Source organism: Bombina bombina, chromosome 7, assembly GCF_027579735.1.
Source record: "Bombina bombina isolate aBomBom1 chromosome 7, aBomBom1.pri, whole genome shotgun sequence".
In the NCBI taxonomy this organism is placed as follows: Eukaryota; Metazoa; Chordata; class Amphibia; order Anura; family Bombinatoridae; genus Bombina; species Bombina bombina.
Window position 1 is genome coordinate 404,629,949 of NC_069505.1, and position 16,549 is coordinate 404,646,497.

Sequence of the window (16,549 nt, forward strand, 5' to 3'; positions counted from 1 at the left end):
AATCAAATAATTGACTGTAAAGGTTCTTGAGTGTGACATCCTTGCCTGTGAGCAGTTGCATGGCTCGTCTTTCAGTTAAATACTGTTGACTTGGGAAAAGTTTGAAGTCATCTCCAACAACGGAAACTTCCAGTAGCGTATGTAAAAAATAAAATGATAAAACCATTATAGATAAGGGATTGTAAGTGTACATTCATGCAGGAACATGTTTTTATTGTATTTTTCATAGCATGTATTTTTTTTTCCAGGAGGGAACTACTTGAGGGCAGTTTAAAATCTGCCACAATCTCATTTCCAGAGTTCCCTGGACCAGAAACGTCTACGCCTGGCCTCCAAAAGTTGTATTAACTTCTTTGAGCCAGAAGCGCATATTACTTGATTTCATAATTATGAATGATTCGGTTGCTGTTGCAGTAATACCATCTCTAGCTAAAGGGATGTCTCCAAGCTATGTATAGGGCTCCCAGGACTGGAAGAGGTAGCTGACTTGCTTGTATCCGTGGTGAGGTTAATTCCACTGTCAATAGCATTGTTATTCTTGTTTGGAGACGGAGGCTGGCTGGAATTTTGCTTCAGGGCAGGGTCTTCCTCCAGATCTGTGTCATCGATGAGAGGGATATGAGGCTGGGAGTCTTCAATCTTAAACTCTGGATGAGTCATGAAATTGTGAATAGAAGTCCGAGAGTCTGGTTTTTCCAAACCTTCATAGAGAGAGCTACGAAATGCCTTCACGACGCGGATCTGTGTGTAGGGAAGAGGAGGGGGTTGGAAGACAGGAAGAAATGAAAGAGAAAGACATCATTGAAAAGAAATATTTCATATCCTAGGACAAATTAGGAAGCAATAGATGTCAATAAGAAAAGAAAAAAATGCAGAATATGGTTAGGGCAAGAAAGGCAGCAGAAATTCAAAATGACTGTTAGATTTCCATGAAAAAAACAGCTCAGTGTTGTGCTTGTTTGTTTTTTTCCCTCATTTTCAATATTGTTCAAATTGATAAAGATACATCGTTATTAAATAAATAATATGACTAAGGAAACATTATATTTATCATTTATTCCTAATGAATAGTGCCAATAAATAGGAAAATATATATACTCCCCCATTTATCAGGTATAAAACAAGCATTTTTAATCTTTTTTTTTTCTTTCAAGTGCATAATAAATGGATTAGGTAGAAAGGTCTAATGATTTCCTCTTCGCAGAGGAGCTGTGGGTATGTTTAGAAGTTTACAAATAATACAACAATCCAAATGAAACGAAAACACAATAACATCTGAGACAGGAAAAGCACAAGACAACACTGGCACAGTTAGATACAATGATAGAGAGAAAAAAAGGACCATCTTTCGCCATTTGGTTGCTTCACAAGAGATCATAAAAGCTAACAGTGCTAGTACGGCTATGTGTTATACGCCAAATTGAAGCCATCGGAAATGGAAACAAAACTGGTCACTAACGTTAAATTGTGGCGATAGAGAAACATAATTAAGCTCTCTGCAATGTCACAAAAATACTGGTCCTTATTAGGAATAAATCCCACTTTATCAGAACAATCAAATTAACTTTTAATGACATTCATTTTTCCAATTTCATAATAAAACACACATTTAAAGGGATATGGGAATGCATATAGCATATGTTATACAATTTTTAGTAATAATATTTTTATATTATGCAAATAAAGTTCATAAGGTCACTCAATGAAAATGATACTGGAGACATGATGCAATAGTAGTGCACCCTGAGGACTTCTGTTGATAAAATGGGTAAGCTACAGGTTTAAGGAGAGCACCTGTTTGTCTCCTACATTCAACACTACTACATTTCCCCAACTGTTAATTTCCACAACAAAATCAACACTAACAATCTCATTTATTTTTTAAGCTTACAATTACAAATATATATATATATGTGTGTAAGCATAACCTATACAAGCCCGGTAGTTTCCGTACTGGGCAGTCACATATATGGAACGAAGACTATAAGGAAGTTCTAGCATTTAATTAGCCAGGTAAGGTGTATTTGGAGAGATTGATAAAGGAACATGAAACCCAAAATTCATGATTTAGACAGAACATGCCATTTTAAACAGCTTTTCAATTTAATTCTGTTATCTAATTTGCTTCATTCTTCTGGTGTCCTTTGTTGAAAAGAGTACCTAGCTAAGCTCAAGAGCTGGAAGATATCTGCTGATTGGTGGCTGCACACATATCCCTCTTGTTAATGGCTCACCCAATGTGCTCAGCCATCTCCCAGTAGTGCATTGCTGCTCTTTCAACAAAGGATACTAAGATAACAAAGCAAATTTGATAATATAAGTTAATTGTAAAGTTGTTTAACATAATCATGAATGAAGAATTTGGGGTTTTATATACCTTTAAATTAAATGAGAAACCTAGCTCTGACTATAAGTGTGGGTGGGTGGGGGGGGGGGGGAAGAAGAAACATTGCATAAGAACATTTCTGCATTGATCAGGCATGTAGGATTTCTCAGTAAAAGTAGCTAATTTAAAGGGATACAAAACCCAATTTTTTTCTTTTGTGATTCAGATAGAGCATGCAATTTTAAGCAACTTTCTAATTTACTCCTATTATCAAATTTTCTTTGTTCTCTTGGTATCTTTATTTTAAAAAGTAGGAATGAAAGCTTAGGAGCTGCCCCATTTTTGGTTCAGCACCCTGGATAGGGCTTGCTGATTGGTACTTAAATGTAATCAGCAAGCACTACCCAGGTGCTGAACCTAAAATGGGCCGGCTCCTAAGCTTTCATTCCTGATTTTTAAATTAAGATACCAAGAGAACGAAGAAAAATTGGTAATAGGAGTAAATTAGAAAGTTGCTGAAAATTGCACGGTCTATCCAAATCATGAAACAAAAAATGTGGGTTTAGTATCCCTTTAAACTTGATGCCATGCGTACCGTTCTGAACTATCAGAGAATAAGTATTGGTGACCATAGAAACTTAATTTACAAATTTATCAGATTTCACATTTGTAAAAATAAATAAATCCATATCCCTTTATTGTGTTAAATGGACTTTGCTTGTGTGTGTGTGTATGTATATATATATATATTTCAGGATATGTTAGAGACATTTATAGTTCCAGTAAACCCCCCCCCCCTTAGTTTCTCCTTAGTAAGGCTATTGATGATCTCCATGAAGTAACCTTATTAAAAGAAAAAGAAAAAAAACACAAGACAAAGCAAATGAAGAGCCACAGCAGCCACAAGCAGACATAACAAACACATGCCACGTCACACAAAAGGGTCACAATTATCACAGGGACACAAAAACTGGCACCATGACTACACTTGGATGTCTGGGCAATGTGACACACTGAATGTTTTGTTTGTCATTTTAATGATCACAGCTCTTTTCAGTTTGTTTTGTCATGCACAAAAGATAAACACATGAGTATAGGCCCAAGGTTCCATACACCAACCTAGTTCTTAAAATGTTCTATTACTGTTGCAGTACATATTTTTTTGTTGCCTTTATTGGGGTCTATTCCAATCTACAGGAACTCCCCTGTGACGTGCAGCACACAGGGTTTAGTGGGAGTTTTCAAATTCAAATGCATTTCAAATCATTTGTAACCTTTTCAAATGCATTTGGTGGGGCAACGCCCCCTGCACCTTGGATGGGGACTGGGGACAATTCCACAAATGTCTTCAAATTCATCCGAAAACACCTTTTTTCAGAAGCTTTTCCCCTAGATTTTTATGGACTTTGGAAACTCTACAGAAATTACCTCTTGGGGGCCGAATTATCAAGGGCCGAATGGCCTCTGATGCCCCTGTTTCCACGTGAGCCTTCGGGCCCGCTGCTCCTTAACTGGTGCATCCAGGCTGCGGACATCAATCCGCCTGATCCTATACGATCGGGCTAATTGACACCCCCTGCTAGCGGCATCTGTAGGGGGCGGCATTGCACAAGCAGTTCACAAGAACTGCTTGTGCAATGTTAAATGCCGACAGTCAGCGATGTCTGTCGGACAGACCGTTAATAAATCGGCCCATAGAAATCACATTTAGCCTAATTCAGTAATATAAATCTTATCTATTTAAATGACATTATTTCAATGTTAAAGTTTTTGTTCATGCTCCGTTCATACATTTAAACTATGAAATGGCAATTAAATGAGATACAATCATTAGAATGTTCCTTTATAATTGCAATTAAGTTCCTGGATAGTTAAAAAAAACTGTCAATAAGACAAAATGAAGTAGCTGCCATAATTCAGTTTCACTTTAAAGGGAAATATCTTTTGCTTTGTGATAGCCTGTGAAAATCACTACAAGAAATGATTCTTCTTGAAATATCTGCTCTCTCCATTTCTTAAAGCTTTGGGTTTCCTTATGGTGGCTCTCTTTTTGGACTGAAATAGTTTTGAAAAGCAAAGCAAAAATCACCCACATTGTCCTTGTTTATGTACTGGAAATCTAATGGATTAGAATGGGGACCAATGTATTATTTTCTAATAAGCAGCACTTAGCATTAATTGAATTCACTCCCTGTATTTCTCTTATATTTTATTTAAAGGGACATTTTGGTTAAAATTGAAATGCACATAGATGAATTACATCTATGAATACAAACATACTTGCAATATACCTATATTTGCAAAAATGCTTCTAGTAAAAGTTATCTCTGTTTTAGTGTTAATATTTTTCTCTGCACGTGCATGTGAAGCATAACTAGATATTCTCAGTGCACCAGCATTTGAAATAGTGCAGCTGCTCAGAGCACCAGTGGGGCTTGTATCATGTCAGCAATTACCAGATGGCACAAGCACTTTAGGCTCTCTGAGCAAGTGATGTGATTAAAATGCTGGTGCACAGTGCATACTTAAATATACAATTGAAACAGCTGTAGCTTTTTCTAGAATTTGTTGCTAATACAAATACTTCTACTCAACACTGAAATGCATCCATTTGGATCCCTTTAAAGGGAACGTAATAGTCAAACAAACTTTTATGATTCAAACAGAGCATGTATTTAAAAAAAAAAAAAATCTAATATACTTATATTATCAGTTCTTATTTCTCTTTGCATCTTTTGTTGAAGAGTATATCTTGATAGACTTAGGAGTGTGCACATCTTGAGCACTATATGGCTGCCATATTTGCAGTTCTATATTATTAAAAACACTACTGCATTATAGTGCTCAGATACATGCACACTCCGGAGCTTACCTAGATATGCTCTTCCACTATAAATAGCAAGAGAGCCAAATCAATTTGAAAGTATTTTTTTTAATTGCAAGCTTTGGGGCCAATTTATCAATGTCTGTCCGACATGATACGCATAAGCAGTTCACCAAAACTGTGCGTGCAATGCCGCCCCCTGCAGATTCGAAACTAGCAGGGGGTGTCAATCAGCAAGATCGTATAGGATCAGGTGGGTTGCAGACTGCAGCCTCAGAGGCAGCGGACCAGTTATGGTGCAGCGGTCTTTAGAACGCTCCTCCATAACTGCTGTTTCCGGCGGGGGCATCAAGCTGCATTCGGAGCTTGATAATTTGGCCCCATAATTTGAATCATGAAAGTATAAATTGGACTTTCATGTTCCTCTCTAATGTAAACAAATTCAATAATTAGATAACACTTCCCCAAGTGCTCGTCAGATAAGGAATCGTTTTTCTATTGATGTTACAGTTTCAAAATATTCTTTGTAAAATTAAGATCGAACAAAGTCTCTTAAAATTAGACAAATCACAGTGAATCTCCTTTTTCATCAATAGTGAAAACCTTATATAGAAAACCTTATATACATAATTTACTGTGAAAACTGATTTCATCTCTTATTTTAAATAAGGCTTTTCTAATAATGAAGAGTATCTAGATAAACATATCTGAAAAGCAAAATTCTAACTCCTATGGTGTGTTTTTTTTCTTGGGAATACAATTTGAATAATTCTGTAAATAGACGATACATTATGGAAATGTTACTGTTTAAGAAGAAAACATGCGCCTAGATTTAGAGTTTTGTCGGTAAAGACCTGCAGGGCTAACGCTCCTTTTTTTCCCAGCGTACCCTTAAGCCAACGCTGGTATTATGAGTTGTCTAAATGGCTGCGTTAGGCTCTGAAAAGTGAGCGATGAACATAATTTAGCGCCACTTCAACCCTCAATACCAGCATTGCTTACGGTAGTGGTAAGCTGGAAAAACGTGCTCGTGCACGATTTCCCCATAGAAAACAATGGGGCAGTTTCGGCTGAAAAAACCCCTAACACCTGCAAAAAAGCAGCGTTCAGCTCCTAACGCAGCCCCATTGTTTCCTATGGGGAATCACTTTCTAAGTCTACACCTAACACCCTAACATGAACCCCGAGTCTAAACACCCCTAACCTTACACTTATTAACCCCTAATCTGCCGCCCCCGCTATCGCTGATACCTGCATTATATTATTAACCCCTAATCTGCCGCTCCGGACACCGCCGCCACCTACATTATCCCTATGAACCCCTAATCTGCTGTCCCTAACATCGCCGACACCTACATTATATTTATTACCCCCTAATCTGCCGCCCCCAACGTCGCCGCCACCTACCTACACTTATTAACCCCTAATCTGCCGACCGGACATCGCCGCCACTATAATAAATGTATTAACCCCTAAACCGCCGCACTCCCGCCTCGCAAACACTATAATAAATTGTATTAACCCCTAATCTGCCCTCCCTAACATCGCCGCCACCTACCTACAATTATTAACCCCTAATCTGCCGCCCCCAACGTCGCCGCTACTATAATAAAGTTATTAACCCCTAAACCTAAGTCTAACCCTAACCCTAACACCCCCCCTAACTTAAATATAATTTAAATAAAACGAAATAAATTTACTATAATTAAATAAATTATTCCTATTTAAAACTAAATACTTACCTATAAAATAAACCCTAATATAGCTACAATATAACTAATAATTACATTGTAGCTATTTTAGGATTTATATTTATTTTACAGGCAACTTTGTATTTATTTTAACTAGGTACAATAGCTATTAAATAGTTAATAACTATTTAATAGCTACCGAGTTAAAATAATTACAAAATTACCTGTAAAATAAATCCTAACCTAAGTTACAAATACACCTAACACTACACTATCAATACATTAATTAAATAAATTACCTACAATTATCTAAAATAAAATACAATTAAATAAACTAAACTATATTACAAAACAAACAAACAAACACTAAATTACAGAAAATAAAAAAGAAATTACAAGAAGTTTAAACTAATTACACCTAATCTAAGCCCACTAATAAAATAAAAAAGCCCCCCCAAAAAAGCCCCCCAAAATAATAAAATTCCCTACCCTATCCTAAATTACAAAGTAATCAGCTCTTTTACCAGCCCTTAAAAGGGCTTTTTGCGGGGCATTGCCCCAAAGTTTTACCTGTTTTACCTGTAAATAAAAATACAATAACCCAACCCAACATTACAACCCACCACCCACATACCCCTACTCTAAAACCCACCCAAACCCCCCTTAAAAAAACTTAACACTAACCCCCTGAAGATCTCCCTACCTTGAGTCGTCTTCACTCAGCCGAGCCGAATTCTTCATCCAAGCGGGGCAAGAAGAGGTCCTCCATCCGGTAGAAGTCTTCATCCAAGCGGGGCAAGAAGAGGTCCTCCATCCGGTAGAAGTCTTCATCCAAGCGGCGTCTTCTATCTTCATCCATCCGGAGCGGAGCCATCTTCCATCTGTCAGGGTGCCAGGAATCAGACTGAGACGAGAAGTGCAAAAATAATCACACCTTTATTAATAGCAAAAAATAATAAAAAGTCCACAAGTCAAATAACAAGCCAGGAATCAAAACCAGAGCTGGTAGTCAGACGAGCTGAGTCAGGACCCAAAGCGAATAGTCAGACGAGCTGAGTCAGGACCCAAAGCGAATAGTCAGACGAGCCGGAATCAGGTACAAGGAAAACAGCAGAGTCAGGAACAAGCCAGAGATCAGGAACCAGGAAGCACGTCAGGCAGCCAGGTAATACACAGGAACTCTCACAAACTGTTCTGAGACAACGCAAAGGCAAAGCATACTGAACAGAGGCCCTTTAAATAATAAGTGATGACATCACAATTCTGAGACTGCATCCTGTCTCACATGGATGATGCACACCAGTTTGGCCATAAAAGGAAGTGCAGGAATTGAGCAGCATCCCCCCACAATGCACCAAAGTCAGGAAGAGAGGTGAGTAAAATGGCTGCCAGCAGCACATGGCAAACACAACAGGGAAAAAACCCTGACAGTACCCTCCCCTCAACGACCCCTCCCCCGCGGGAGGACAAAAGGCTTATTGGGGAAACGGGCATGGAAGGCACTGAGGAGGGCGGAGCATGAACATCAGAAGAGGGAACCCAAGAACGCTCCTCCGGACCGTAGCCTCTCCAGTGAACCAAATACTGTACACAGCCCCTGGACATATGAGAGTCAATAATGCTGCTGACCTCATACTCCTCATGGTTGTCAACAAAGATAGGATGGGGACGAGGCAACACAGTGGTAAACCGATTACAAACCAATGGCTTCAAGAGGGAGACATGAAAAACATTGGAGATGCGCATAGCAGGAGGAAGGTCAAGAGCGTAGGCCACAGGATTAACCCGTCGGAGTATTCGAAAAGGACCAACATAATGGGGAGCCAATTTATTGGAAGGCACACTGAGGTTCAAGTTGCAGGAGGACAGCCAAACTCTCTCACCAACCTGGTAGGAAGGTGCGGACAGACGCCTACGATCAGCCTGAAACTTTTGGCGCTGCATAGAACGATGAAGGCAATCCTGAATCTGCACCCACGTGGAACGGAGTTGTCGGAGATGCTCCTCCAAAGCCGGAATACCCTGAGACATGAATGAATCGGGCAACAAGGATGGTTGAAACCCAAAATTCGCCATGAACGGGGATATCTTGGAGGAAGCATTAATAGCACTATTACGAGCAAACTCTGCCCAAGGTGACAGTTCAGACCAATTATTGTGGTGATCTGAGACATAGCAACGGAGGAACTGTTCCAGAGTTTGATTAGACCATTCCACAGCCCCATTGGATTGAGGGTGATATGCCGAGGAGAAGGAAAGCTGGATTCCCATTTGAGCACAAAAGGAACGCCAAAATCTGGAGACAAACTGGCTACCCCGGTCCGACACTATCTCCTTGGGTAACCCATGTAAACGAAAGACCTCTCGGGCAAAAATTGAAGCAAGCTCCTGAGCGGTAGGCAGCTTCATCAAGGGAATGCAATGTGACAATTTTAGAAAAACGGTCAACCACAATAAGGATAACAGTATTGCCATTGGAAACAGGGAGCTTGACAATGAAGTCCATGGAAAGATGTGTCCAAGGACGCTCACTATTTGCAATAGGTTGAAGAAGACCCACAGGAAGACGTCGAGGAGTCTTATTCTGTGCACAAACTGAGCAGGAGGCAACATACGCAGCAACATCAGAACGAAGACCTGGCCACCAGAATTGTCGAGTGACAGACCAAATCATTTGGTTCTTGCCTGGGTGACCTGCGGCTTTAGGATAGTGATAAGTGTGCAAAAGTTTAGTTCGAAGATTCTCAGGAACAAAACACTTACCACTAGGTTTCTCAGGAGGTGCATTGGTTTGTGCGGCCAGGATCTCCTCCCCCAAGGGAGAAGTCAAATTAGTACGTATGGTAGCCAAAATAGTCAGGAGGTATAACAGGAGTAGGTACAGACTCCTCCTTGGACAGAGGCGAAAATTGTCGAGAGAGGGCATCAGCCCTAACATTCTTACTACCAGGCAGGTAGGAGACCACATAATTAAACCGAGACAAAAATAGCGCCCATCTGGCCTGTCGGGGCGACAAACGTTTTGCTTCAGATAGATAAGTTAAATTCTTGTGGTCAGTAAGAATGAGCACTGGCACGCTAGTACCCTCGAGAAGATGCCTCCATTCCTTAAGTGCCAAAATTATGGCCAGTAATTCTCTGTTGCGAATTTCATAATTGCACTCAGCTGGAGACAATTTCTTAGAGAAGAAACCACACGGATGCAAGGAACCGTCAGGTGTAGGACGTTGAGACAAGAGGGCACCTACTCCAGTCTCAGACGCATCGACCTCAAGAACGAAAGGCAGGACAGGGTTAGGATGAGCCAGAACTGGAGCGGCAGCAAAGGCAGTCTTAAGACTATCAAAGGCCTTAATGGCAGTAGGTAACCAATGGAGTGGATCATTCTCTTTAAGGGTCATGTCTGTGATAGGTTTGACCAAGGAAGAAAAGTTTTTAATAAACTTCCAATAGTAATTGGCGAACCCCAAAAAACGTTGAATAGACCAAAGACCAACTGGGCGAGGCCACTGCAGAACTGCAGATAGCTTGTCAGGATCCATGGAGAACCCTGCAACGGAGATAACATAACCTAGGAATGAGTCTGATGGAACTCACATTTCTCGAGTTTACAAAACAGGCTGTTCTCACGTAGTCTCTGAAGAACCAGTGTAACATCAGAACGAAAAGCCTCAAGTGTGGGTGAGTGTATGAGGATGTCATCTAAGTACACCACAACACACTGTTGCAACATATCTCGTAGGACATCGTTAATAAATTCCTGAAAAACAGCAGGAGCATTACATAGGCCAAAGGGCATTACAAGATACTCATAATGCCCGCTCCTGGTGTTACATGCTGTTTTCCATTCGTGGCCCTCCTTAATCCTAACGAGATTGTACGCTTCCCTCAAATCAAGTTCAGTAAAGACTGTAGCTCTCGTGAGGCGGTCAAAGAGTTCCGTTATAAGCGGAATAGGGTAAGCATTCTTAATGGTAAGACGATTAAGACCCCTATAATCGATACATGGTCTTAACTCGCCACCCTTTTTCTTCACAAAGAAGAAGCCAGCCCCTGCAGGAGAGCAGGATTTGCATGTGATCCCCCGCGACAGAGCATCGGCAAAATACTCCTCCATAGCACAATTCTCTGCAACTGACAGAGGGTACACCCGGCCCCGAGGAGGAATGGCTCCGGGTTGCAGGTCTATGGCACAATTGTAAGACCGGTGAGGAGGCAACGTACCAGCACGCACCTTGTCAAACACGTCTAGGAACTCTCGGTACTCCTCTGGCAATTGAGAAACCAAAGAAGTGCACAAGACTTCAACTGGTTTCCGAAGACAAGTGGAAATACATTGCGGGGACCACGACAACATTTCGGACCTGCGCCAGTCAACATTGGGATTGTGCTTTTGGAGCCAGGGATAACCCAGAACAACCGGAAAATGCGGAGAGTTTATCACCTGGAACTGGAGGGTTTCAAAATGGAGAGCCCCAACAGCCATGGACAACGGAGCAGTTTCGTGAGTAACGAGTGCGGGCTGAAGGGGCCTACCATCAATGGCCTCAATAGCAAGCGGAACGGACCGCGGCAAAACAGGAATGGAGTGCTTTGATACAAAAGCACTGTCAATGAAATATCCCGCAGCACCGGAGTCAACAAGAGCCTGGGTGACTATGGAGGAGTTCACCCAGGAAAGGACAACCGTGACCAAAGGTTTCTCCTTAAGCGGTTTCCGGGGACGAGGATAAACCAGAGGCAGAGCCCCTCCCTCTACCTAAAGGCCCTCTCCGCCGCGGAGAGGCACGTGAATCCCAGCTGCATCGGCTCAGCAGTACCTGATGACTCGGGACCAGGAGGCATGGGAGGAGAGGGAGGCATGGGTGGGAACTAACACGTAGGAGACAACGGAACAGGAGGCTTCTGCAAGCGCTCCTTGAAAGAGGGCCTCTCTCTGAGTCTGATGTCAATTAGGATCAAAAAAGACACCAATGCCTCGAGATCCTCTGGTAAATCTCTGGCAGCAACTTCTTCTTTAATTGCATCAGAGAGCCCATGAAAGAAGGTGGCAACAAGGGCTTCATTGCTTCAACCTATCTCTGCGGCAAGCGTTACGGAACTCAATAGCATACTGAGCAACAGATCTTGTACCTTGCTGAATGGACATGAGTCGTTTAGCAGCAGAGGAGGAGCGAGCCGGAACATCAAATACCCTTCAAAAGGAGGCGACAAATTCAGGGTAATTTGAAATCACAGGTTTATTAGTCTCCCACAAAGGATTAGCCCAGGCAAGAGCTGTGTCAGAGAGTAACGAGATGAGAAATCCCACCTTAGCTCTGTCAGAGGGAAACGCCTGAGGTAACATCTCAATGTAAATGCCCACCTGGTTCAAAAACCCTCTGCACTGAATAGGATCGCCTCCATATTGCTGAGGTAGAGGTGCAGAACCGGACATGCTCCTGGTAGGCATAGGGGCAGCAGCGGAAACAGGAGCAGCCATAACTTGCAGGACACTTTGGTCCAAATGTGCAGTGCGAGTCAGCAGGGTTTGCAGGGCGAGTGCAAATTGATCCAAGCGGTGATCCTGTACATCCATCCTGGAAATGATGGCAGGTAAAGGTGGATTATTAGCACCATCAGGATTCATGGCCTTTGCGTAATGTCAGGGTGCCAGGAATCAGACTGAGACGAGAAGTGCAAAAATAATCACACCTTTATTAATAGCAAAAAATAATAAAAAGTCCACAAGTCAAATAACAAGCCAGGAATCAAAACCAGAGCTGGTAGTCAGACGAGCCGAGTCAGGAGCCAAAGCGAATAGTCAGACGAGCTGGAATCAGGTACCAGGAAAACAGCAGAGTCAGGAACAAGCCAGAGATCAGGAACCAGGAAGGACGTCAGGCAGCCAGGTAATACACAGGAACTCTCACAAACTGTTCTGAGACAACGCAAAGGCAAAGCATACTGAACAGAGGCCCTTTAAATAATAAGTGATGACATCACAATTCTGAGACTGCATCCTGTCTCACATGGATGATGCACACCAGTTTGGCCATAAAAGGAAGTGCAGGAATTGAGCAGCATCCCCCACAATGCACCAAAGTCAGGAAGAGAGGTGAGTAAAATGGCTGTCAGCAGCACATGGCAAACACAACAGGGAAAAAACTCTGACACCATCCAGCCGACGCAGTGCCATCCTCTTCAACCGACGGACTAACGACGAATGACGGTTCCTTTAAGGGAGGTTATCCAAGATGGCATCCCTCGAATTCCGATTGGCTGATAGGATTCTATAAGACAATCGGAATTAAGGTAGGAAAAATCTGATTGGCTGATTCAATCAGCCAATCGGATTGACCTCGGATTCTATTGGCTGTTTCGATCATTGGTTGAAATTAGCGCTGATTCCTCCCCACTTTGTTACAATATTATTGAAAACTAGGCCTAAAAGTAAAAAGGATTTACAAACCATTTAGCTTATTCAGAATGTAATATATCAGGTAAACACATACAATTATTGCTTTCAGTATCCATTTCATTATTTTTATTTTTGATTGTTATTTCCCTATCCCATATACAACCTACAGGTAAATGTCATGACTGGAACCCTATTTATACTTTTCTTTGTTTTTTTAAGAAGTTGGTTACGTTTTTGGCTTACAAGTCAAGTCTAGAGTAAAACTGTTGGAGATTTATTTTTATAAATACTCTAATAATAAACTGGATTCTGTTGCCTTTCTTAGTATCACAATTTGGGTTATTGAATTGGTTCTTTTGTTGTGTAACTTGGTCTTGTTTTGAGGCTTTATTCGGTATATCAGTGTTTTTATGGGACATTTCACTGCTAGAACTATTTTTGTATTTTTCATTGGCAATGACATATGCCCCTGCTTTAGAGCTTTTTCACTTTAAAGGGTCATAATAGTTGAAAAATAAAATGCTTTTATTTGTTAGAGCATGTCATTTCAAGACTATCGTCTCTGCACTACTGTGTTTAATTACCGCAAAGGGGTTGAACACAGTAGAAATACTGCTTGAGACATACAGACCCGCTGTGGTTGCTAAGCAGAAGCCGCCGCTGATACAAGCAGCAGTCGCCACTCTGGACCATCAGTGCTTTGTCAGTCTGATCAGCACTTCTAGGGGTCAATTTATCAATTGCCAGGCGGACATGATTCGATGTACCCTAAAAGGTGGCGGACCGCTGATTCTTAACTTAAAGGGACATAATACTCATATTCTAAATCACTTGAAATTGATGCAGCATAACTGTAAAAAGCTGAGCATTTCTATGTAAAAAAGGAAGATATTTTACCTCACAATTTCCTCAGCTCACCAGAGTAAGTGCTGTGTAAAAAGTTATACTTCAGCTGCTGTCCAGCTGCAGGTAAAAAGAAAGAAGGAAGAAATGAACAGCAGCCAATCAGCATCAACAGTGCTGAGGTGATGAACTCTTTTACTGTGATCTCATGAAATTTCACTAAACTCTCATGAGATTTCATAGTAAACTTCCTTAAACTGAATAGGGAAATAACATGAGTGTGCATGAGGCTCACTCCCTTGCCTGTCCTGGGACAGACATACTGATTTGCTGCTTAAAGTCCTTTACAATGGGGTTTGAATACTTAGGACATTCTGCGGTAAAATATCTTTCTTTTTTTACATAGAAAGATTCAGGTGATATTTTCTAGTCAGCTTTTAACAGCTATGCTGCATCACTTTCATGTGTTTCAACATTTGGGTATCATGGCCCTTTAAGTTTCTGGCAAACCGGAAACTTCGGGCGTAGAAAGCAGAATCCGCTTACAGTAGTGCAGGGTCATATTTGTTTGACTATTTTGGCCCTTTAAGGCTGTTTATAAGAATTTAAGCATACATCACCGCTTAATAAATACTAATTCCTGTTTAAAACACCTATGTTGTGAGATAGTTAAATCAGTAAAAAAATTGCCAGGAAACAGACATTTATCAACAGTGACATTGACAGATGGGGAGACAAAGCTTCTGTAGTAACGAGAGCAGACAACAGCACAGGAACAAAAAAAGGAACTACTTTGGACAATGGCGCTACAAGACAAACACAAGGAGGAAGCGCGAGGTTCCACGCATGTTACACGGAACTTCTTGTCTTCTCAAGAGCTGTAATAAACAATCACAAAGATCTTCATTCGATTTCCATTCTCCTACCCCTGCAAGTTAGACTTGTAATACTGGCAGTGCTAGATTAGAGGAGGAAAAATACATTCAGTTTATTTCAAAACTATTATCCAACATTACAAATTTTCAGTCCATGTTGCTAGAACTTTAGTTGAAATCTTTTGGTTTTAAGGCAACATGTGAAAAAAGTGGTTTAAAAATTTCAAAGCAAATATAACTTTACGTTAATGTTTAGTTTCCTTATGGTACTGCAAAATCTTTCAATCTGAGTCTTAAAGGGACATGAAACCCCAAAAATGATTTCATGATTCAGATAGAGCATATAATTTTAAACAACTTTCCAATTTAATTCTATTATCTAATTTGCTTTGGTATTTTGATGAAAAGCATACCTATGTAGGCTCAGAAGCTGGGAGCTAGCTGCTGATGGGTGACTGTACAAATATACCTTTTATCATTTGCTTACTGATGTGGTCAGCTAGCTCCCAGTAGTGCATTGCTGCTCCTTCAATAAAGGATACCAAGAGAATGAAGCAAAATTGATAATAGAAGTAAATTGGAAAGTTGTTTAAAATTGTATTCTCTATCTGAATCATAAAATAAAACTTTTGGGTTTTATATCCCTTTAATGCTCACAGGGCATTGAGAGTATTTGATAAAATCGCAAGAATGGAACAAAAGCAAAACAATTTCATCACATTTTATAAAAGATAGCATATATTTTATTTGTTTTTGATTCCAATAAACTAATGTTTTTGCATGATTTCCTAGTCACAATATTTTATTTAAAAGCCAAAATAATAGCCAAATATTTCATTTGATTTGACATTATTAGTTCATTTTTTAATCTATATAAATCGAAATGTACAATTAAAGGGACATAAAACTCAAAATGTGTCTTTGATGTTTGAGATAGAGCAATTCATTTTAAACATCCACTCCACATACCGCGGCTCCAGGCTGGAACCAGCTCCGTAAAAATGGAAGTGTAAAGTAGATGAAAATGAGGCTGCCCAAACCCGAAGTGCTTTTACTGCGGTAGATCACACAATCATCAGCCACAAAGAATCCATGATGTAACTAGCACAAAAAACAAAAACTTTTATTATATCCTGATAAAAAGATACAGCATGGCTAAGCCTCCAAGATACATAATGCCTGACACGTTTCACACCCCCTAGTGGCGCTTACCTATAGACACTATGAGTAAGCTGCCCTAGGGAACACGAAATGCGTCAGCTTTATGTATCTTGGATGCCTAGTCATGCTTAGGGATATGGATATAATACAATTTTCACACCATGTGGTGCTTCTTACATCATGGATAATTTGCATACAATTTGAAACAACTTTCCAATTTACTTCTGTTATCAAATTTGTTTCATTCTCTTGGTATCCTTAAGGAGCAACAATGCACTACTAGGAGCTAGCTGAACAAAGATCAGGTGATCCAATCATAAGAGGCATTTATGTGCAGCCACAACCAGCAGCTAGTTCCCAGTAGTGCATTTCTACTCATAGGTAGTACATTTCTATACCTAGGTATACTTTTCAACAAAGGATACCAGG

The 16,549-nt window shown here is 40.6% G+C and overlaps 1 protein-coding gene across 1 annotated transcript in view; it reads right to left on the minus strand.

Annotated features, from left to right (window-relative positions):
• Positions 1-600: 600 nt before the first annotated feature.
• Positions 601-16,549, minus strand: part of ATP2B2 (ATPase plasma membrane Ca2+ transporting 2) — a 403,776-nt gene continuing 387,827 nt past the window's right edge. The window contains exon 21 of the mRNA XM_053689420.1: positions 601-741. Within this exon, the coding sequence (XP_053545395.1) occupies positions 716-741 (26 nt within the window). The 3' untranslated portion in view covers positions 601-715. The remainder of the gene's footprint in view (positions 742-16,549) is intronic.